Below are 24,472 nucleotides of genomic sequence, written 5' to 3' on the forward strand. Positions count from 1 at the left end.
AGTGAAACTAAAGAGAGAATGCTGATACCTTGGAATGAGAAGGGAGAATGAAAGACACACAAATGGATGGACGTAAAGACAAGGAGGCATATGTACAAGGCCCTATTGCCACCACAACGTCACTTTTATCGACATTGTGGTGGCGATAGGGGCTTAGCCTTATTTACTGGGCAGCAATAAGCCACTTACCGTGGCTTAATAGTGCCTTCAAAATAAGGCCCCCTTTCTTTCTATGATTAGTGTGAAAGGGGTGGGCAGTGGGTGTTGCAGTGTGCGTTCCAGCACAACACCCATTGATTTTGACACTGCCCTCTATGTACAAGGGCAGCGTACATAGGAGGCAGCGCCAAAATGAAGACCAGTCGGCGAAACGAGGAGATATGCATTATTTCTCCTCATTTTTGCTTTTAAGTTGTGTGCTGCCTTCTGCAGCACACATGGAAAGAGCAAAATGCCATGGATTGTTTCTGTACAGGAAGGCCCCCCTTCCTGCTAAGTGTAGCACCATTGCAGGGGGAAATGCAAGCTGCACCATATCATTGTAAATATGGTGCAGCCTTGAGTTTCAGAAGTGGTGGAGAGAGGAGTTAATCCAGGAAAGCTAACGCCTCTATCGACCACTTCCTTGTACATAGCCCCCAAAGTTAGGATGACCAACCGTTTGTAAATTTCATGGACTGCCCGTAATTTGGGCCTCTTGTCCGTTGTCCGTTAAGAATTCTTTCACAGATGCATTTTGTCCGTAATTTCGGACTTTAGTGCAAGCTGCCTCTGCATGCAGCCTGAGAGTTCTGTAACTCTCACTGCAGGGGCCAGCTACGCTCCAGCTGTGATCAGTGGCCTGCAGCAGCCTCTCTCCGACCTGGCACAGGCTGCTATAGGCCCATTATCATTCTGTGTGTTGGCCTAATTATCCCATACAGTATGATAATGGGCCAGTGACAGCATTTGCTAGGCCTCCTCCTGCCTGAGCTAAGGGCATGGCACACTGCTTTTGTTTATGGGCTCCTGTCATCTCACCAGGGGCCAAGCTCTGGGGTGGGTGGAGGTTTCATTTTGGCACATGGTACCTGGGTGCATCCAATATGCAAACGCAGGTATTTAAGTTTCACTCAAGAACACAACAGATGCAGTGCAAGGTTCAACCTAATATAAACTTATTTTGACTTGTGCTTGTGTTGGTTGTCTATTTACTTATGTAATATTGTGCAACCTCCTCTGATGTGTCTGTCAAATGTTCGTTTTGTCCCGAATTTTTGTTCAGAATTCTGACCTTCTGTCCTATTGACCCTTTGTCCATAATTTTTACACTCACTGTCCTGAATTTGCACCCATGCCAGTTGGTCACCCTAACCAAAGTGTAGGGAAGAAGGGAGCAGGCGGGTTCGAACAATCTTGCTAGGGCTGCTTTTGTTTTCTCAGTGCGGCCCTGATCATAAGATTAGATATGGTTAAAAGTTGCTGCTTTCTTTTATTTCATGATGTAGAAGAAATTGCAGGGTCTACACACATGCTTTCAAATGACTCAATGTCATAGCTTTATTGCGTGAATGTAATACATTTCAAATCATGGATAGACAACATGAACCAAAAAACCCTGCAGAGATAGTATAAGCCTTTTTAATTCGACATTTCCTTATTTTACTCAGCTAACGGTACACTATATTAGTATTTCACAGTTATCTGGATTACGACGACGGGGCCTTATTCAGAGGTGAGTGCGCCTACTCTATGGCGCTGGTCTGCTGTAACAGAAGCCGCAGTACTGCACATCTCCATTAACTGTTGTACATTCATACCACTGGCCAAACACGTTAACTTTTTTCTGGCATGATGACGCACACTTCACATTCTTATAGCTGACTCCATTGGAGGGGGAACAGTAATCAGACGCCCCTCCGCTGATCATGCATTGGTATGATCCACCTCCATCCGCGCGACAAGCATTAACACACCGCACAGCCTTGTAGGTGTATTCAGTGCACTGGCCATGAACAGCAACAGCACACAGAGCCAGGAGGCAGGCGACGAGAGCTAGCTTCATTTTTCCAGGTGGTGCCTTCAGCTTCTGACGGATGAGTAGCGGTGTTTTCCTAAAAAAAAAAAAAACTTGATTTGATTTCCTGAAAACATTTGCATGCCTGGTGGTTACGTTTTGAAATCATAACACATTCTATATGTCCAAAGCGTAGCCTGCAAGAACAATGAGTGTATGGTGTGAGCCAATGATATAAGGGGTATAATTCAATCGTGTTATTATAATTTTTGCAGTTACAATATCCCTTATATGTAAACTGCAGTCAAAACAATCTGAAGACAATATAAATTCTAAGAATAAAAATCAATACAACCTCTTGATGGTGCACCTCCCAAAACCATTCAAATTACATTTCAGAAGTAGGTGCACATCATAAACTGTGCAAACTAGCCAGGGTACTTCATTCACAAATAATCATCGGCGTGAATATTGGTAGTGAAAACATTGTCTAGGAAAAAAAAGTATTTATGATGTCAAATGTGCACCACCAAGACTCTGACCTCTGTTAGTTACCAACTTCTTTCTGGTGCCTTTCGTTATGTGAAAACCAGTCTTAACCCGTGAAACATCTGCTACCACCATCTTGAACCTTCAAAATGTAAATTAAGACATCATTTGAGTACTTAGATATTCACTGATCCTCCTGCTCTCCAGGAGTATCATGGGTTGTGTATTTGATTTGTAGAAAAATAAGCACTATGATCCAATGTTGGGGAAACATCCTTTACAATGTTGTACTCAGAAGCTCGCAGCCGGCTCTGCCAACCACCATGGATGGCCAAAACCAAGACAGCTTATTCTTGATTGCACCTCTTGCCCTTCATCTGCCATCCCACGCTCCCTCTACTTTAATCTCAGTCTTGCAGATTCTTTTTCATCTCTGCTTTATCTGTTTATCACTGTTTTCCCATCTTTCTCTTCCTTTGTTTTCCACTTTCTACCTTTCTTTCTTTTTTCTGAATTAAAGGCTGATGGTGAAAAATAAGTCCTAGTACCCACAAATGAGTGCCAGTTGTAGGAAGCAGGTTCCTTATATATTGGACCATAACAAGGTAGACTGTGTAAAGAGTCCAGGCAAACCCCAGTTTGTTTACAGAGGCACACATAATAACCCAAATGCTCTTCTTTGTGGTAGTGTGAGTGAGCAGTTAGGCTTATCAGAAGATAGTGCTAAGCATTTGTTCTACTCACAGAGGCAATAACTGAGACACACACTCATGAATATATCTGAGACAATTTAGAAAAATAAGTCATATTTTTATGTCAATTGTGATACTAAGAACTTCATTATCAAGTGATTACTTTTTAAAGTATTATTTTTTACAGATAAGTATAAAGTTCACTTAAATGCTTCTTAACACAGCAATACTTCACTATGGGGGAAAAGGCATATGTTGCATACAGTTATTTGTGATCGGTTTCTGAGGGTCTCCTTCCGGACTTAGGGTAATAAGGGGCCAAGGCCCCAAGTACCACCAGCAGTTACTCGTTACCTGCCCTGGTGTGTCTGGCTGCAGACGCGCTGGTTGGGTTAGTAGCTGTAGGAGCCTAGCCGGCAGGAAGAAGGAGGGCCACCTAGAAACAGGCTACAGAGAAGATTTTGGGGACATGTCCGGGAGCTTCCAGCAGGGGTCCAGGGGGCAAGAAAGCCCAGTCAGTTAATCGGTACCCAGGCTGGGGCCCTCAGTGCAGAGTGAAAAGGTCAGCTGGGCTTTGTGTGTCCTAGGGCCTTGTGGTTGTAGGTCTTCACCAGCTGAATGTACAAAATCTGGACAACTGGGCCATTCTGGAAGTTGGTCTTTGCTGTGCTGACATCCCTCTATGGTTGCTTGGTCCCTGTGTCATTGTAGTCTGGATTGAACTTTCAGGGGTTTTCCTGCTGCAAGGAGTCTGGTACCCCTGGTATTGATCCAGTGCAGCTCTGATTAATCCTGGTGTTCTCTCTTTGGGGCGACAGTCTGATGTTCAGACGCACAGATTCCTCTTCCTTGGGGGCTGTGGCATAGGGCTGGCCGGTGAACGGCAACTCAGTTGACCAGGCTTTCCTTTTCAGTGCATTCGGACTGCAGGAGAGTAGCTCCTCTGGTCCATGGAAGGTTGCTCATGATTTGCGAAGGGCTGGCAGTCTCCTGAGTTTCTTGGAAGCTGCTCAGCTGTAGGAAGAGTCACTGGTCATGGTTGTCGAGCCTTGCTGCAGGCAGGCAGGCAGGAATTGGTGCCAAAAGGCCACAGGCAAGACTTCAGTTCTTTCTTTTCTCACAACTCTTCTTTGTCCACTTCTTCTTGATCCATTCAGTCTGAGTTGCTGATGTCAGGGGTGCCACCTAAATACTCAATCAAGGGGAATTACTGGGAGTGACAGGTAGTATCCAATAGAATACTTACCTTGAGAGTGCTTACACCATCTATATGACCACTTCCAATGGGAAGTGGTCATAACTCTGACCCAGAGAGCCTATTTCCACCAAAACTGAGATGGTGGGATCCTAAAATCCATGTCTACATCAGGTAGCACACTCGAGGGGTGGTACTAGCCTGAAAGGGGAACACGCCTCCTAACTAGCTAATTTACCTGCCTGTCCTTCTGCCAAATGGGCCCGGGTTAGGGAGTGCAATTCCCCCTGTAGGGGGGAGGCCTTGGGTCGCACATCAAAGGTGGCAGAGGCCTTTGAAACTTCCTGCCTTGACATGCTTATCAATTAGCCATCCTTCTTGGAGGAGGTGACAATACCTCCAGTCAGAGCAGGCATTGTGTCTGCCCTCAGAAAGCATCGGGTTTCACCTGCAGGGGGCAGAAACCTGTCTGTATTGGAAAGCTGGTCTACACCAGTCAGCCAGAGCACTAGTAGTCGGTAGGTTTTCAGGGGGCACATCTAAGTTGATCTCTTTGGTGCATTTAGTAATATATCCATCACTGCAATCAGTGTAGGTTTGGTAATACAAGATGTTTGATACCAAACATCTTAAGTTTTAGTGAAGCAGTCATGTAGCTGGGGAACTCGGAAATACCAGTGTCCGGCACATATACTCCCACAAAATGGCATCCCTGTGCACTTGTATTTTCTAAGAATCAACTTAGGCATCACAGGGGCATATCTGTTCATGCAGAAATGTTCACACATGTAGTATAATAAAGTGCACCCTACCTTGGGGGTGTAGGGCCTGCTTCAGGGGTAACTTACCTATACTGCATGCAGTGTCTGCAGGCATGGTGTGCCATGTTGTGTCTTCACTTTTTCGGCACCATGGCACTTAGCCTGCAATGCCAGTTTGCATGATGGTGCTAATGTGTCCCTTAGGGTGGCACAATTCATGCTGCAGCCCTTAAGGACCCTCCTTAGCCTCCTTGACCTAGGTACCAGAGGTACTATTTACTAGGGACTGAAAGGATGTGCTGAAGGTATTGCCAATTGGGGGAACAGTTGTACAGTTTTAGGGAAATAGATCTGGTACTAGGGACCAGGATAGCTGAAACCTAGTGCATTTTGTCAAAATTGCATCAGTTACCAGGCAAAAAGTGGGGGTGGCCTACACTAGTGGGCCCCACCTGTAACCATCACCTCAAAGTAGACACTGGTCTCTCATTACAAGTAGGCAGTAATTCCTGATTTGGCAAGTTCTGCTATATTATATTATATTATCTCTCATCTTCTGTCATGTTATGTTGTGCTAGGTTATTGTCATCCTTTTTGCCCTGCTCACCGCCATGTTTTGACTGATACTGATGGTAACTGACTCTGACTGTGCCCTTTGCTCTGCAAAACAAGCTCAGGGCCAGTGCTTTGCTGAAATAGGTAGTAATCAGGTATAACTACAATTGGCAATGACAGACCCCTGTAAGTCCCTTGAAGATAATAAGTCAACGGGAACTCAAACAACCTAAGTACCTAGCATATAATAAGGTAGGGAGGTTTAGAGGTCCAGTAGATTTCCTGCACAAGAGGGTGCTCTGCTGTGTTGCCTGATGTCATTTTTAAAGGCAAGACAAAAAAGCAAAGAATGAAAGGAGTGTATGGGGGATTCCCCTTTATAGGATGAATTCCCTCACCCACCCATGGGTGTATTTCACACCGTCCAGTGTTTCCTACAGCTCTCCATGGATGCACATTGCAAGTGGCAATCCCCCAAGCAGAGGTAAGTTTCTCCTCATTATGTCCGGCATTAGGCGCATGCCGCCGCCCGGAACCCGCCTCACCGCATTTGTTCTATATCCCGGCCTCGGTGCCGCACTCGGCGTTCTCGCTGTGGTGTTTGCTACCAGCCTCCGGTCGGGCAGGATTTCACCTTTTTCCTGCTATTAGGTCTTCCACACACTCCGTAACTCAGAGCCCCATTACTATTGATGACTCTGTGACTAAGAGCAGCTTCCATTTTGTCCCACATGGGCTCCGTTTATCGGGCTCTTTTCTAATTCATTCTGGGCTTGCTTCCCTGATGTCCCACTTGCCCCTTTCTTTTCCTTCTGAGCGAGCATTTGTTTAGCACACATACTGCTTGCGCCAAACTCTGGAGCTGCAATATGCAGGCTCCACCATTATTGCAGACTCCTAGGCTCATCTCCGCTCCTTGTATTTTAGAGCTTATGATAGTGTTTTTTTTCTTTCACTTTCTTTCACCTTTCACAGCGTCCACGCTGTCACTAATGATTGCTCTATGCTCTCAGACACTTCCTCTTCCCTTCCCTTCCAGATCTCAAGCATCCCACTGATGAGTGAGCAGTGTCGCACTTTGCGACACTCCTTCACTATCTCTTTGGTAACACCTACACTATAAGTGCTTGCTGGACTGTTGCTCTGCTTTTTGTGGCGGGGCACTATGGTGTTAATTTCCAGCGTGCATCTTGCCTCCGCATGTTGTTTGGGCAAACCATATAGAGTGGTGCTAACTACTTTTAATAACCACACGCACTTTCACTAATATGTATTTGAGTCAACTGTTCTTTGAGTTCCTATGCACTTATGGCTGTGACTTACAGCCACAATTGCCCCCTCCTCAACCTTTTTTCTGTGGAACCCTCCTCGAGTGAGCCGAGGATGGGTTCCCACTAGCTCCCCTCAAGAGACGGGTAAGTCCTCATTTCTCTATGATTTTCATAACGTGTATACTTAGCCAGCATGTCCCGATCACAGATTGTTTTGATTTGGCACGTTTATTAAGGAGTTTAACCGTATTACTTGTCATGCTTGTCAGTAAATGCAACTTTTTTTTATAGGAACACCTCTGAACTCAAGTTTATCATGACTGACGCCCAATCCGCCAGTCGCTGCACTGTTTAAACACCTACCTAAGTTGGCTTGATGTTTCCTCTACACACATTTCTCATTTAGGTCCTGAAGAAAGGCAAGCACCTCTATGGAGGGCACTTTGTCTGAAACATGTTGACCCTATGATCACTAATATCCATGCCAGGTTGAATTCTCCAGGCATGGGATTACAACAGTTTTTTAACCCTGACCCCTGGGTGTCCCAGTAAAATTGTTTCTCGACATACCAGGTAGTCAGTTTTGACTTCACTAGCACATTCTTTCTCACACTCTTACTCATCATAAGGTTTTAGTATACCTCTTGTTACATTCAATTAAAATATCCCTGAGCTCCTCCCTCTCAGAGAGGGGGTTTTAGCCCGCACTGCAACCAGGTTCACAGTGCAAGGAGTTCCCAATAATTAAGCATGCCACCCATGGGTGGGTGAGGTAATTTGTCCTATGAAAGGGAATCCCTCATACACTCCTTGCATTCTTTCCTTTTTAGTCCTGACCCGGGGGGGGGGCTTTTTGTGTTGTTGGTTCGTTATAGGAGAGCCGCCCCCATCAGTAGTTAAATCTCCTCTGGCCTCTTGTTTGGTTACACATTTTTAAAGGCAGCCCTGCCTCAGAAGGGATAATCTATCTAATTTTTACATATAAGTCCCCCATAAGGTCTCCCTAGGTGCCCGAGGTGTGGGGTGCCGAGTAACTATAAGCAGGGGCATTATAAAATATATTTTATATGATCTGGTGAGGGAAAAACTGCCAATTTTGTTTTTCCCAATTATAGATCATCAGCTACATAGGGTAACATTGGAATATATCATTTAAGCATAAATATTGCTAGGAAGGAGCTCAAATATCATTCAAGGACTTAAAAGATTGATAATGATAAATTCAACAATTTGCCACTGTTGGATTTATCATGACTAATACAGAAGAGAAGTTACATGACTTTCTTTTCTGTGAGCCATAATACAGTCTTCTAGGAGCCTCTCCTGATTTGACAGCCTTAAAAGGTTGACCCAAACTGTATTAATGGGATTATAACTGGCCTGTATAGAGCAGAGGTTGCCTGATGGGGGAGCTTTGCAGCTGCAGATAACAGGCCAGGACAGGGGCTGGGTAAATCAAACTGGGCCTCAAAGAGAGCAGGACAGTAGGGAATGCCAGCCACGCCAACCCCCTCGTTCTGTGCCCCCAGCCAGATGTCAGGCCCAAGAATGGAATCTGAAGAAGGTCTTGAGGGGGAGTGTTAATGGAAATGAGCCACACTTGGTTAAGCCAGGTCTTACTCTCCTGGAAAGGAATTCTTGATCTTGAATTTTAAGGTGCAGTGCTTTGTGGGACAAGAATATGCCACATTTTAGAGGAAGGTATCATGCTCTTGGGTGGCACCCTGCATCTCATTGGACAGGGGTGCCCCCCTGCTTGTTGCTCTAGATCATTGAATAAATATGTGAGAGTTGCATAGCAACTCAGATCTGCTGCCTGAAACTACAAGGGGAAGAACGACTGCCCTGTCTGACCCCTGCTTTGCACCCCAAAGGATTGCAATCTGAAGGACTGCTCCTGCTCCACACTTGGAATTACAGCTCTGAGGACTTTGCTTTGCTTCAAAAAGGATGAAGGAGTGGACTCCCTGAAAGCAACAGGTTAACAGGGCTTCCCTTCACTATCTCCCTCCAGAAGTCCCCAGCCTGGTTTGCGTACAGTGGAGTTTTAAGTATTTTTTCCAGGTGCATTGTGGGAATTGTAGCCTCAAATTACCAAGGACCATCTCAGAGCTCTGTACCCTTGGATTTGTCTTTTGGACACTTTGAATCTTCAAGGGGATCTTAAGGAAGAAGTTCCAGAAGTGTGGAGAAGTTTGGAACAACTTTTATAAAAAGCTCCAAAAGGGGACCTAATTGACATCAAGAGTCAAGCCAGCTAGCTACCTTCAACTGCAACTCGGCCTGCAGTTCTGGTTTGTTCAACTGAAACCTTTGTAGCTACAGACTTCCAGGAATTGACTAGGGCCTCTTCGAGAAGCAATCTCATGATGTTGCATTGAAATCAGCCTGATTGATGGGACCGCACAACGTCAAGAGAAAATCCTCCAGAAAAGTTTCTAAGTGTGAAGGTAAAATTTTGACTGGAGCCTCCTGCTTAGTGTATCCGACGATAGCTCCATCACAGTTGGCCTCAAACTTTGACTTGTCCCGGCCATGAGTGATCAGATGGCCTATGTTGGTGGCATATGTTTTTAAGCACTGGAAAGTGCTTAATCTTTAAAAACTCATATATCCGGTTCCCTATATGGGATTTTTGTTGCTTAAAGATTTTCATAAGTTGGTGTGAGATTTTTTTGTGTGCTGTGCCTTACTAATTTATTGTATTGGTGTTTTTATAAATACTTTACATGCCTGTCTCCTGAGTTAAGTCAGCCTGCTTGTAGTCAGCTACCAAGTGTTTAAGCCGGGGCTAATGTGTTGAGACCTTGACTTGACCCTATATTGCATTGATTGCCTTACTGCTAGTGGTAGGGGCGTACTTACCCCATACCAATAATCCACCTCCCAACAGTTATGTTATGTTATGCAGAGTTGTAGAGTGCACTATCACCCAGGAGGGTATCTTGGTGTTTAGGTGTGTGTCTAGTCAGTAACTCCCATTACCACTAAAGTCATAAATTAGATGTAAGTTAGTAAAACTACACTTCCAGTTCTAACCTGCTTGGACATTTAAAGTTAAACAAAATATCAGAAAACTGCCAACAAATTAGAAATAACCAAGGCAAACGGTTTTCGTAATTGCCCATTTTTGTATGGCATGCATGAGGTAAAACGCAGGATAGAGTAGAATTCCGATATCCTGGAATTACTGATACCTACAATATCAATAAATTGTGGTGCAAGTATAACAATGTTCTCAGCTTACTTGTAATAACAGTCTTAGAATATGATCTTACTTTAACACTTATTTGTACGCTTTGTCACCGTATGTCGAATCTGAATAAAGCTTTCCAATCAATAAGCTTTGTTGTGTGATGTTAAGGTGATGTTGTGGCTTTGTTTGGCGATGTTAAGGTACACGCAGATCCATATGGGGGAAAAGTTAAAGGAAAGTGGTAAAAAAAATGTAGTTGTTCTTTCAATGTTAAATTCCATAAGTATTTGTGCTCTCCACTAAGGACAAATGGCAGAAAGCAACTACATCAAACGTTGACAGAAACTAGAACTTTAAACAGGGTGGTGTGGTGTTAATATATTCAGTAGTATTTGAAATGCACCCATTTGAGTTTGGAGAGCTTCGATGGGCTGGTGCAAAACGTGTTTGTCCATTTCCTGTTGCATCCACAATTTTTCCGTAGTGCACAGTAAACATAAAACGACTGATGCTGCCTTATTTTGGCATCTACTATGCTATTTTACATTTGGCACACGGAACTTTCTACAATACCATTTTTTTAAAAATATCTTGTAATACTTTCCACGATGTATAAAGTCATTCAGTGACAATGTTATCCATGCCGAATACAAGTGTATCCAATGTATTTATGTATGTATGTATGTATGGATGGATGGGTGGATGTGAGAATCAAAGGCACGCAGGACCAGTGCAAACTTTGTTCATTACACATAGTGCCACAAGTCCTTGCATTAGTGTTACGTTCTTTATTGCTTTCAGTAATAAAAGGTACAGCAGAATCATACAACAGATTCTATAGACCCCCACCCCAATCTGCGAATAACAGCGAAAGCTCACTTGAGCAGGTTTGCACAGGGAAGACTTTAAGGTGGATAAGTCACAATTGAATAGTGAATCTTCTGAAGAACAACATGTCTCCATCACAAGATGTTCTTAACCATAGGCTAATTAACATGTTAGGAGCTAAATATGAATTTGGAGAATGTCATGTCACTATTATCCTGCTACCCCACACGGGATAAGCCTGAAAAATAAAGTGCACCCACTTTGAACCATTTAATAAATGATAGTGGCAGATACAAGGAAGTTCACTAGCCATTCAGGGCATTAATGCTTCCTACCCCAAGAAATTATAAAATATTCTTCTTTCCCTAAATCCTACTTTTAGTCTTGTTTCTTGTTTACCTTCCTTCTCATGTTCAGTTGTTGTCTATTTTGGTCTTTCTTTCCTCTAATGTTCATTTTTGTCTATCCTTTTAACCACCAACACAGAAATCCACCCATCCATCATACATTCCTCCTTTCTTTTGTCTTTTTCATCCATCCTTCTCTCAATCCATCCATCCATCGCTCATCCATTTATACATCCTTACTTCCATCTGTCCGTTACTCTCCCCATCAATGCTTCCACCCAACATTTTTCTTTCCATCATTCTTTGTATCTATTCATCTATCCATCCTTCTTTTCGTCCATCCATCATCAGTCCACCCTTCTCTCTCTATCCATTCCTCTCTCCATCCATCCATCTATTCATCCATCCATCCATCTCTGAATCTACTCATCACCCTCTCTAACCATCTCATTTATCTGTCCCACCCTCATGCCATCTATTCTTCCATTAATCCATCAATCCATCCATCTCTCAGCCCTTCTTTTCTCACCCAACTGCCTCATCATTCTATGATCTTCTTTACACTCGTATTTTTGAGCTTCTGCTTGGAGACTAGCTGTCTTCATTCAAAGTCAAAGGAGAAATACATGTTTTTAATGATTTTTTATGTTAAACAGAACTGCCAGTGGCAAACACTGCTCAAGCTGCTAAAGTTGAGGGCTGGTCACACCGCGACTCGACTAGACAAAGGCAATCAAAATCAGATAAATTCAGGGTATCAATCATTTGGAACTTCTCCACACCAATGTGCAGCAACCTGTTTTCATTGTGCTTTTTAGCCATTCAGAAGTTGAGAGGCTGTGATTGTCTCTTGGGTTTCTGAACGGTGCTCTTTCCAACTCATGCGTTACATCAGATATTTTCCAGGTTTGTGTATGGCTATAGATAATGCGATTTCTGCGAGAACAAATGTTCATCATGATACAGTCCCTAGTCACAAATCCCACTGTGGGCGCAAAGTCCTGTTTGTGCCCAAAGCGAGATTACAAGTCTGGCACATACTGTACCAACTCTGGTGCTTGCCTCCGCGACTTATGGCAAGGCAAATCCACCATAAATTGCAGGTGCATACTGCACAAAATGTTGTTTTGCACTCTGTAGTTGTCAGAGTACTAAGAGTAGCATAACAGCCAGTGAAGGGCTGAGCCTATATTGGTTGTCTGGATAGCATGATTGTGTGATCACCAATATCGAACACAGCTCATTTGTCAAGAAGGACAAGGAATCGTGATGATTGGCTGTAGTGGGTAGAGTTATTGAAAATGGGAATGGGAAGGAAATGTCTTTGGAACGACACGTGTTGAAGTATGATTGGTGAGATGTAAGCAGATTAGGCGTAGTGAGAGGTAGCTAAACGGTTAAATACCAGGTCAATAATTCTTGATAAGCGGCATTATGGGACAGCGTGAGAGTTCGTTTTTCTTATGCTGTAAGATTCAATTCTCAATATCCGACTAGGAAACAAGTGCCCAAAAAATCATGATGACATTTCAAATCTCGTTGGATGTTCGAATGCTGAGCACACAGTTGCTTAAAATACCAAATAAATCATCAATGTACTACTTTTGAAATATATACATTTGCTTCTAAATGACTACCCAACACTGGATCAAGTGGAAAGATTTAGCACTGAACCAAATTATGTTAACATTGTTAAAACGTGATTCAAATGGTCCTAGGAAACTAATATTTCAAGCATTAAAACTGTGTCAAAATATAACTTACCTACAAGGCGGAAGATGAGATGTCAGAAGATTTTCTTAAATTGGTCTCTTGTAAAATTTCTACATGGAAAAGTAACAAAGGAAATGGGTTCCATTGAATAACATTTTAAATTCAAGCAACTCCTCTACTGAAGCAGACAGGCATAGAACAGAAATATTTTCAAACTATGTGAGCGCTGAAGTCCTTGTTTACATCAAATTCATGTTTTTGTTCTCTCCAGTTTATCATAAGGACAGTTGTGCATTAAATAACAGCAGACAGTAGCCATCCATAGGATGAAATGCCTGGGACTGGTGACATCCTGCACCAGTAGGCTCCCAATGACACAACAGGCCTGATCCCTGTCTCACTCTTAAACAGTGCTTTATTTGTAAAATATTAAGTGCCAGGGCTCTGACCAGGAGGCCACTGCAGCTTGCACCACCCAACGCCCTTGTCATCGCTGCCAAATTAACTACTAACCATCTCGCTCCCATGTAAATGCGCCAGTTCAGATTATTCTAGGTCCCCATAGCTAAAGGAATGGTTGGGGAGGCAGGTATTAGCACTATTTTCTTGTATATTGTATTGCTAAACAACTGTTGTTCTGCTCATCTTTAAATTAGATGAGCAGCGCCACAATGTGGTAAACTGTTCTGAGAATGGTGTTGACAATCAGGTGCCGGTGCCAAGCACTGAAAACCAATTAAGTGCTGGTTCTGAGCCGGAAGCACCAGCTCAAATTAAGCACTGCTCTTAAACTCTCAGCATCCTATGAATTGTTGCTGAGAGGTTAAGGTCTGGTCACTATGGTGTCTATGCCCTCCATGATCTATTAGATGAGGAGTAGCAAGGGCAGTGAAGGCAATACAAATCGCCTGGGCTTTAAGTGGGCCGGGTCCTGCCAGTTCTAAAAAATAGGATCTGAGACGGGGTCATATCGGGTTCTCCATTTTTGCCCTCACTCTAGGGGTGAAAAATAATAATCTTATCTCTAAATGAGTAACAACCTTCATTGCCTTTGAGGTAACATCTAAGAGATTCGTTAAAGTTCTTTCACAGTCTCATCGTTTCAGAACTGAATCATTTTCAATATGATATACAACGAAGCCATAGTTGTTGCTAATTTTATCTTATGCAACTAACAACCACTGGCAAAGCCAATAGTCCTGACTTGCTGAATGTGTAATGTTACTTGTTGTAAATGGATATCTGGATGCAATGACAGAAGCAGCAAAATAGCAGAAGGGAGGCACACTATGCTAAGCGGAGATTTTTAGCTTAGGTGTTTTTAAGCCAAGCCCTTGATTACACCAGTCTCGCCTCTTTGAAAGACCCCCCAGTTTTTTCATTCCACTTAAAGCCCCGCAAATCGCTAAGCTAGGGGAAACAGCGACTGATTGATCAAGGACCATACAGCAGACAATGAATGCAAACCGGCAGTTATTTTAGTGACCATCATTATTTTGATATTCAATAGCTAATATTTATACTTTACATTGTGCTAAAGTTTATAGTTATTTGTCATTTGAATATTATATAAACAGGTAGGAGCTCCTGAGTGTAACGTCTCTACAGTGACCTTCATACCTCTAAAGACCTGATAATCAGTGCCTGGAGGGAAGGTGATAATTATTACACCCGGGTGCTATTCAAACTAAACCTATTACACCCAATAAAATCCAACCTCATGGCATTTGTAATTTATTGGGTGCATAACGTGTACCTATTCTGTTTTTTGGGGGGATTAGCATGTTGACTTTGGTGCCTACTGCTGCAACATCCGCATGTCATTATGACACTCTTTCCCCCCTTTGTATTCCAGTAGATTTGACTTGCTGAAATGTAAGGAATAGTGCAGACTTTATCACACCTGGTAATTACCGTGTGTGGTAAACACCACCCAGCTCAGATTTCTGACATCTTTGCAAACGGTTTTGCACAGGGATCTGAAAAATTGGGACCACTGAAAATCAGTTCCTAAATGATTTATATAGTTCTACCTTAATGGGTATTCTACTTTATTTAAAACTTTCAACACTGATATTGAAAGCACATCAAAATAAATGGCAGGATGTTAAGATGCCCCAGCCACATAAACCAACTAATACGGATAACATTTTGCCAACTGCCACTCCTTTTTTTTACCAGTACCTGGAATAAAGTTCCAGACAAATAGAGAGCACCATGCAGGTTATGGGGAGGTAGTATAGAATAGTGATATCTTAATAGAAAACAACCACCTCAATCAGCTTAAAGAGAAGGATAACACAAATTTAGTATAGTAAAATGTAATGTTGATAATGTTCAAAATCCGTTTAAGATTGCAAATTAATTGGTAAGATATTAAATGCTGGATTCATTTGATGCCTTTATTAATTCTGTCTTAATAACATTTGATTATACGTTTATTTATTGTTTGTAATATTTATATGGTTGTCAACCAAAAAAGTATATATCTTAAATGAAATGACATTAAATTAGCTTATATGAAGTCTTAAAAGGTTGCCTACTTTACACTGTCAGACTGTTTGCCTCAATTCATGTTTCAGTACCACTTACAATGCACATTTTATCACCAAAGTATCTTGCTCTTAAGAAATGGAAGCGTTCAGACAGTTTGGTTTATATTTATGTAATCTTGCGGCATATGTAAAAGCCCCTATCGCTAGGCCTAGAGTGAAAGGGGTGGCAGTTGATTTTGATGCTGCCCCCTGTTTGCAAGAGCAGCATAAATAGGTGGCGGCGCCAAACTTAAGACCACAGAAAACCAGGGGGCTCATTTATGAGAAATTACGCATCGCTGCATGAAAGTAGCGATGCGTCACTTCTTAGTGTGCACTCCTTGCGACATACCTGATACGTCATATTTAATGTATGACGCATCATGTCTCAAGGAGTTACAGATACGTCAGTATTTCTGACGTATCTGTAAGCGCAAAAGTGACGTATTGCTGGAGTGTGTCATAAAAGTGACACAGCTCCAGCAGTGCGTCCTTTCACATGGGGCAAGCCCCATGTGAAAGGGCCTTCATGAGTCTTACGCCTGCTGTGAGGCAGGCGTAAGATTTTGGCGCAACGGCTTCCTAGAAGTGACGCAGTGAAATCTCATAGATTTCACTGCGTCCCTTCTACAAGCTTTTTGCGGGGGAAGGCCCCACCTGCATACATTATACCTGACGCAGGTACAATGTAGCGCAGGGTTTTACAAAGTGACACACTTTGTAAATAGTGCGCAACAGGAGGCATGTTTTACGCCACCGATGCATCACAAAAAGTGACGCATCGGAAGCACAAAACTGACGCAAAGCCTCATAAATGGACCCTGGTCTTAAGTTTGTGAAATGGGGAGAAATGCTTTATTTCTCCTCATTTTTGCTTTTCCCATGTGTGCTGCCTTGTGCAGCACAAATGGAAAAAGCAAAAAGCCTTGGGTTGTTCATGTTCAGGAAGGTGACCCTTCATGCACATAAACGATCTTTAACCCATTGCGTGCGTCGGTCGGCCGCCGGCCATCTGACGTCACGGTGGGCATGTGCAGGTGCGGTCTGAACCACGCCCACACCATAAATCACCCCCACCGCCGCAAAATTCGCGCCGCGGTCAAGGGGTTAAAAAAAATACATTTTCTGACTTCTATGTGTTCTGCATTAAGCAGCACACATAGAAGTGACAAAATGGCATTTCAGAATTGTTTATTTGCAGGAAGGTGGACCTTCCTCGACATAAACAATTTTTACCTGCAAGCAGACGGTAGACTGGGGAAAGGCAAGGCTGCACCATATTCGTGTAAATATGGTGCAGCCTTGCGTTTCTGAAGTGGCGTAGTGAGGCGTTAAGCCATGACGGCTAACGCCTCACTCCGCCACTTCTGTTGTACAAATCTGCCCTTGAGATTTACGGCCAATCATGCACTATAAGGATGGCTTGAAAAAACGCAGGGCCTGATTCACAAAGGTAAATTTACACTTTTGTGTATACTTACCATTGTTTGCTATTCACAAAGGAATTTACAGAAAGTATACTTATGAGTGCAGTGTCTCCGCACATATAAAGACCAATCTTTTACTGTGCTGAGACCTTGCAGTCTAAAGATGCTACTCGTGAATCCCTTAATAAATAGCAAACAATAGTAAACGTACAAAAAGTGTAGTTTTTCCTTTGTGAATCAGGCCTGCAACCAACCATCTTGTGATCCAATTCACAATTTAAGGGGCTTATTACAATTGTCAAACGTAAAAAATGTATGCTTAATAAAATGTTTTCTAATGTATCTATTAGCAGAAAATGTTCACGTCATAACTAGCGTTGTCCTGGTGGTGATGGTGCGCAGGGAGTAACATCAATTCCTGAAGAGGGAAAGGGCGGTCAGTGTTTTTTGTAGGAGTTTATTTTGCAACTGAGTTACAGCAAACAAATGATTGTCGTAATGCTGACAATGCAAACATTCTCTCCCAGTCAAAAGATCTGGGTTAAATCCATCGTTCTTTTGCCCACTGTGCCACGTCAGTTTGGACCCAGCCATATGCAAATCAGTCTTGACCCTGTGCCCCATGGGTACAGTCCAGACCGAACTGCCAGGCCAGGTCCTCCCTGGACTGGAAACAAGCATCCTGGGACCGGTTTCAGGGTATGTCACCCTTTTTCAGCCAGGCTAGCTTGAATCCAGTGGCACAGTGAGCAAGGGACCCACGTCTGGGCATACCCATCCCACTTAGGGCGAAAAGTGTTACAGCAAACAAATGATGGATGGAATGCTGACAATGTAAACATTCTCCCCAGTCAAAAGATCTAGGTTAATTCCATTGTTCTTTTGCCCACTGCACCACCCCAGCTTGGACCCAGCCATATGCCATATGCAAATGAGTCTTGACCCTGTGCCCCATTGCAACTGAGGCCTGATTGCACATGGTGTAGACGAATGAAGAAGACAATACATAATATCTCTGTACATAAATGATAGGCTTGGTTGTTCTTTATGTACAGTGCTGCACTGAATCTCGAGGATGATTCATAATGGGAAACAACCTTTACAATGCAACTTTTACAACGCACTACCATTACAACGAAACTTTTACAACGCAACATCCATTACATCGCATGCCATTACAACACAACCATTACAACGCATGACACTACAAGGCATACCACTACAACGCATGTCATTACAATGCATACCATTACAACGCATAACATTACAACGCATAGTACCCTTACACTATCTAACACTTACCCTACTGTTACGCCCCCTGGAGTTAGAATAGTAATTTTTACCCCTACACTATCCAACACTTACCCTACTGTTGCATCCCCCTGGAGTTAGAATAGTAATTTTTACCCCTACACTATCCAGCACTTACCCTACTGTTGCACCCCCCTGGAGTTAGAATAGTAATTTTTACCCCTACACTATCCAATACTTACCATACAAGCAATGTAATGTTATGCGTTGTAATGGAATGCGCTGTAAAGGTAGTTTTTAAGAATTCATTGTAATGGCATGCGTTGTAATGGAATGCGTTGTAAGGGATGTTGCGCTGTACAAAATGCGTTGTAAAGGTATTCGTTGTAAAAGTATGCGTTGTAAAGTCATACATCCTTCATAATGTGTGGTGACGTAATGCAAAATGATAGGGCCCAAAAGATGTTTAGAAGATAAAGAGGGGTCACTGAGTCTTCCATGTCTCACAGATGGTCATTGGTCTTGGGCTGAATGGGACCCCAATGAAGGGTTGGTAACCCCCCTGCACCACAGGGGCCGCAGAGGCCTGTGTTTCACCCATATTAATAAGATGCCAATCTGGAATAAACATGGAGTTTACTTACAAAAGTAAACAAGCAATGGCAAAGTGAATCCGCCTGTCTTTAATATGTCAGTGCATATAAATGCAGGCATCCACAGATGTTCTTTATATGTGTTGCATGCATAACACCTATTTATCACATTAAAGTCTGCAAAAAAAGATTGCTTTCCGTATAGAATGCACATAAACTGGAGCGAATTGACAGTGAAGAACACTGTAGTCATTTAGTGCACTTTTTAAAAGTAAAACAGTCCCTAAGGCATTGCAAAGGGAGCACTTCTTGGTAGGCTGAATGATGTACCAATGGCCAATATCACGAGGAGAGAGAGCTATACTAACCCTCGGTGGAGCCAAAGCCCCACTCCATGGACATATTTTAAAACATGGTAACAATATATCTTGCAGACAGCTGCACTGTCAAGCCACACCTGGAAAGCACATTGACTATGTAATACTTAACATCATTTGATCCATCTCAATGTTCTGATTTGTTAAATAAACCTCCCATAAGAGCCAATCTCATCCTAGGCCTCAGACAAAGCAGAGTTGTTAGTCCAAGTTATTTGTTCAGTTTTAAGTCTGTCGCAGTCTTGCAGCTCGATGCATGCCAGGCTCTAGTTGGTTAGAGTAATGAGTGCGATCGGTGATAAACCTCTGGGACTCCAGATATGCACAACCAGTGTTAGTTTACATGTTGTATTGTGCATTCTCCTAGTTTCGTTGCCTGCCACAAGACGTGCATATTTATATATAACTTTAGATCAATCTCACGTGTATCTTGGTCGAACGCTCATCTCATTTAATTTATTTATTTATTTATTTTGACACTTATAAAGCGCACTGTTCCCTTCCGGTGTCCTGGCGCTGTTTTGATAGCTCCCAAAACTAAGTCCATAGGTTAATTTACAAAAAGCCATGTTTTTAACTTTCGCCGAAAGGTCATAAGCTCAGGAGACAGTCGGAGTGCCGCTGGAAGGGCTTCCAAGCCACCGCCGCCCCTCGGCTAAAACTCCTGCCTCCCCAACCCACTTTTCTGATGCGTGGGGTCCTAATCAATCCCATGGTCGCTGACCTCAGTAGTCTTCCGGGTTTATGCCAGTGAAAATATTGCCCCAGAAATGCTGGACCTATGCCATGAATCGCCTTAAAGACAATACACAGGCTTTTGAATAGAATCCGCTTCCTTACTGGCAACCAGTGTAATTTCACTAATTCATGGGAAATGGCCGCAAATTTAGGCAAGCCTGTTAGCAGGCGCGCTGCTGCATTCTGCAGTATCGGTAGCTTGCTGAGTACTCCTTGCTGGGCTTCCAGGAGCAAGCTGTTGCAATAATCCAATCGTGAAAGCACTAAAGCCGTCACCACTGTTTTTTTACATTCCCCTGGAAGAAACGGAAGGACCTTCCGAAGGGTTTTCAATATCCAGTGGATGGATGAGGCCAAGGCATTTACCTGGGGTTTATAAGAAAGCCTGTCATCTATGATGACCCCCAGGTTCTTAACCTTGTTAACAGGAGTGGGAAGATTCCCCATCTCTTCTGCCACCAGCTCGGGCCCCAAAAATTGGCCGTGGAGCCAAACAGTATTACTTCAGTTTTGGCCGAATTAAGTTTTAAACAATTTCCTGCCATTCATTTGCTCACAGCTTTCATGCATTCCTGGAACTTACTGGCCACGTCATTCTCCCTCCCTGGTAACAGTGACACCACAATCTGTGTGTCATCTGCGTAAGATGTAAGTTGAAACCCATGGGAGCGGATGACTGGGGCCAGGGAAGAGACATAGACATTGAACAAGGTAGGGCTAAGTGAGGAACCCTGAGGAACCCCGCAAGGTGGTTGAAAAGGTTTTGATTAAATGTGCAAAGATTACTCAGAAGGACATCATAAGTAAGTCTCCTTTATTACTTTCAATAAAGTAAACCACGTTTTAATTTAAAAAAATACTTATGTTGGAGAGTGTGCATTACACACTCCAATTGCTATTATCCAACCAGTTGGTAATCCTATTTATTTCAGAAAATGACTGAAAGTAAAAAGAAGAACTTTTCTAGTAGGTTAATGCAAATCGGATTTGTCTATGATGACGAAGTGGTTCTGCCAGCCCCGAGAAATCTTTTCATATTTCATATAACATAGGCATTATGTGTACTTTTGTCTTGAAGGGAAATTCGCGTTTTTTCCACAGTGCTACTAGCTATCGCCTCTTAAAGAAACATTTGTTAATAGAATGAATGATTTGATGCACTAAAATTCCTTCCACTTTGCCATTTGTGTTATCAAAAATTCATAAACCTGCTTCTTTATTCATGCCCATCAGAATGGAGCATACCACCACAATTCAAAATGTTTATGTTCTGTGAACTGGTCTGTGTGAATGGTTTGGGAATATAGAATTTTCTATTTTGTGGTAGTATGGACGCCTATTCGCAGTTGATTAAACATCTGGGTGCTTTCCTCTCTTGGTAGCAGTCTAGAATATGCTTTGTAGACATATATTTACTCAAACCAACAATATCTTGATGCAGTGACTTCCTTTAGAATGTTCACAGTACCACTGAAATGAACTCCGAATTCATGTTTAAAATGGAAGAGCATTGAAATTAAACTATTTTATGAGTAGATATTGAACCTTAAACAACTTTTAAACGACCTTTAGAAAATACAAGAATAAAACACAGACATTTTCAGAAATGGCACTTACCTTCTGGGAGGTTCGAGTATTCTCTGAGAATTTTCCAAACCAGACGCTCTTTATAAAGGATTTTTCTTCCAAGGACAACAAAGAAACTTGTCAGGTGAACTGAAGATACCACTTAAAAGCATTCAGTGTTGCCGCCCTTGCAGATAACACATACAAAAGTAGAAAGGGTTCAATCAAAAAGCTAATCCAGAATTCCTCATGCACAGTCGGTTCATATCGATTTTCTTTACAATTCAGAATTAGAATTTGCTTAAAATGTTGAACTCGGACAAATATTTGGAAAGGAAAATGTTTACTGACAATAAGAACGAGGGTGGGAGCTTGTGTTATAAACTGTGCTTTCCGTTAATCAAAGAGTAAATATTACCTCCTTAGCAAATTGTGAAGGACTTGGCAGGGTTCCCATCTGTGGTATTTAGGTGGCTAATGGTATATCTCAAGATTTGTTCCTTTTTTGTTGCTGTCAAATGTGATCTGAACCTACACTGAGATTTATCCCCTGAGCTGTGACATAAGATTAACAGAAGGTCGGACTGGCTCCTGTACTCATCCTGCTTGAGGTGTGATGCAGAGTACTAAGTAACACAGGCCTTGTTTTGATGGTTCAACTCATGATGGCTTTTTAACATGATGAGCACGCTGTTACTTTGTACTTCATCAACCACCATCACTTCACCCACCTTCACAAGGAGTTTACTACCACCCACCCTGCCCCTGCCCCGTCCCGCCTCACTGCCCCTTTGCACTTCCTCGAGGAGCCGCCACTGGCTATGAAGTGTTTGTATGTAGAGTGTAGTGGAAATTTGTGGGTTGGATTGGAATTATAAACTGTGGAATTGTGTTGTGGAATTTAGCTGGGCGCATTAAAATACACATGCACCAGATAACTGGAGCATCGACCATATAGTGATCTCGGTTAGCAGATAACTGGATACTGATCTTTTGTGGTTGGAAAAATAAGGTCTGTGCCTCTACGCTTTAAGGCACCATACACTTTTTTTCAGCCAGTACTTTACTTGAGAAGGTAATGAATATTAATTCAAAATAAACATCTTACGTAGGTGTTCTTGTTCACTGGGGTGATAGTCAAGTAAATATGTTTGCTGACAATAGCAGTGCCTTCGATTTTATTTTGGAAAAGGATAGTTTGTAAAGAATATAAACTGAAAGGTGTAATTTATTGTGACAAAAACATAATATTTTATTCAAGTGAAGTAATAGTCCTGGTCATGATTATTTCACCTTTTCTTTCCTAAAGGGGAGCTATCACCTATTTGCCACAGAGTTTGATTTGTTGTAGTCGGTGGTGAGACCTCGCTGTTGTAACTGTGTGGGGGCAAGTAGCCTCCCTCAGCTCTCTGCACAGCAAGAACGACTCATCAGCGAAAGCTGATATGATTTGTCATCAGAGTTGGGCCTCCCATGGAATAGAGAGCCATTTAGTGCAGCACCTCTCTTCAGTCACTCTTGTGTTTACTGAGTTCTTGCTGTTGATGCTGTGTGGGGCAGGTAGCCTTCCTCAACTCTCTGCACAGCAATGACCACCCCATTGAATGCTGAAATGTGCTGAGCCCAAATGAGAGATGTCATTTGAGTTGGGATGATTTTAGGAGCTGATGGCAACGGATTGCAAGGTGGCCAAAATAAACTCACTCTGTGCCCACCATGTTCACCACTGGAAAAGAGGGCTCTGCACATGTGCACAATGCACTTAACTGTGCTGGCGACGTAATTTAGAAGTGCCAAATCTATTCCACGCAATGCATTGGTCAGCCCGAACTGTGGCAAGAGAAATAGTCTAGAGTCAGTTGCCCAAGTCTAGTGAGTCACGGAGTTCCCAAGAGACAGATGCATTGAAATGTTGAGACGGGTTCAGGATTACAGAATTACATTTACAATCATTCCCATACTCCTTGCTCTGCGGTCCTGCGTGCTGGAATCAGCTGCCATGCCGAGTCTCTATGCAAATGCAATCACATAAAGACCGCATGCACTCAGGAACAGGAGGGACCCAGAGAGCCTGGGAGGGCTGGTGGGGGTTAGCAAGTAATGTTGTGGGAGGGGGGTTAAGGAGACGGTTGGAAGGGGTCTTTCATCATTTTCTAGTTAAAAAAAGATGAATGAATGTCTCCAGGGGGTAAATTTAATCTTTGACAATTTTGAAAATCATTTTGCATGTCATACCTTTTACGCTTCGTTAATGTTGCTAGATGTTCAGAGGGTGGGGGGAGGATTCATAACGTGAAGCAGAAGGAGGATGCCAAATAAAAGGCAGTGACGGGCAGAAAAAGCAACGATGGGCGGAAAACATTTAATTAAAAAAAAAAGTGTTCCCCAAACCACAGATAAGAAATGCAAGTGTAAGGAAAAGGTACTTTACCGTTGCTCCTCAGCATTTAACGGAAGTAAGGTTGCTTGAACAACTTAGAAGGTTGCAAAGAAGAGCGTTCTTCTCCAGCCCTATGTTGGCGTTCCGACATAGGGCTGGAGGCTTGTGTCACATCATTGAGGATCAGTAAGGTCTTCAGCTCTCCTTTGAGTAGAGCAACACGGCAACCAACTATTTAGGATATCTAACTCATTCCTTATGGAGTAACCCCAATTTTATACAAAAAGAAAAAGTGGACTGATAAATAAGGTTAAGTTACAGTCACGAAAGACAGGAGTCGGATTCACTCTACTTTTTAACATGGCATCTCCAGGAATTAGGCCTAGGAGATAAGACACCAGGAGCTGGGTTCTTATGATTATTTAGCTATATGGAAAACAGGCCCTGTTAAGTGATCCTTCAATACTGTATCTCCCACAGTCAGGCCCTTGAAGACTAGACATCTACAGATGATATTTGAAATTTAATTAGTGTCGAAATGATCATGGACATCTGCAGATACC

The 24,472-nt window shown here is 42.7% G+C and overlaps 1 protein-coding gene across 1 annotated transcript; it reads right to left on the bottom strand.

Moving 5' to 3' along the window:
- Nucleotides 1–1,511: 1,511 nt before the first annotated feature.
- On the bottom strand, nucleotides 1,512–21,591 carry LOC144782695 (uncharacterized). Its single transcript, XM_078662026.1, has 3 exons — nucleotides 21,581–21,591; nucleotides 13,099–13,153; nucleotides 1,512–2,093 (listed from the first exon to the last, which is right to left on the bottom strand). The coding sequence occupies exon 3, from the start codon at nucleotides 2,042–2,044 to the stop codon at nucleotides 1,730–1,732; it is 315 nt and encodes a 104-aa protein (XP_078518152.1). The 5' UTR covers nucleotides 2,045–2,093; nucleotides 13,099–13,153; nucleotides 21,581–21,591; the 3' UTR covers nucleotides 1,512–1,729.
- Between the last annotated feature and the right edge of the window lie 2,881 nt (nucleotides 21,592–24,472).

The sequence above is a fragment of the Lissotriton helveticus genome, chromosome 9 (genome assembly GCF_964261635.1).
Source record: "Lissotriton helveticus chromosome 9, aLisHel1.1, whole genome shotgun sequence".
In the NCBI taxonomy this organism is placed as follows: domain Eukaryota; kingdom Metazoa; phylum Chordata; class Amphibia; order Caudata; family Salamandridae; genus Lissotriton; species Lissotriton helveticus.

What these genes read in the sequence shown, in the direction of transcription:
- LOC144782695 (XM_078662026.1), bottom strand. Translation starts at nt 2,044, where the DNA reads ATGAAGCTAGCTCTCGTCGCCTGCCTCCTGGCTCTGTGTGCTGTTGCT.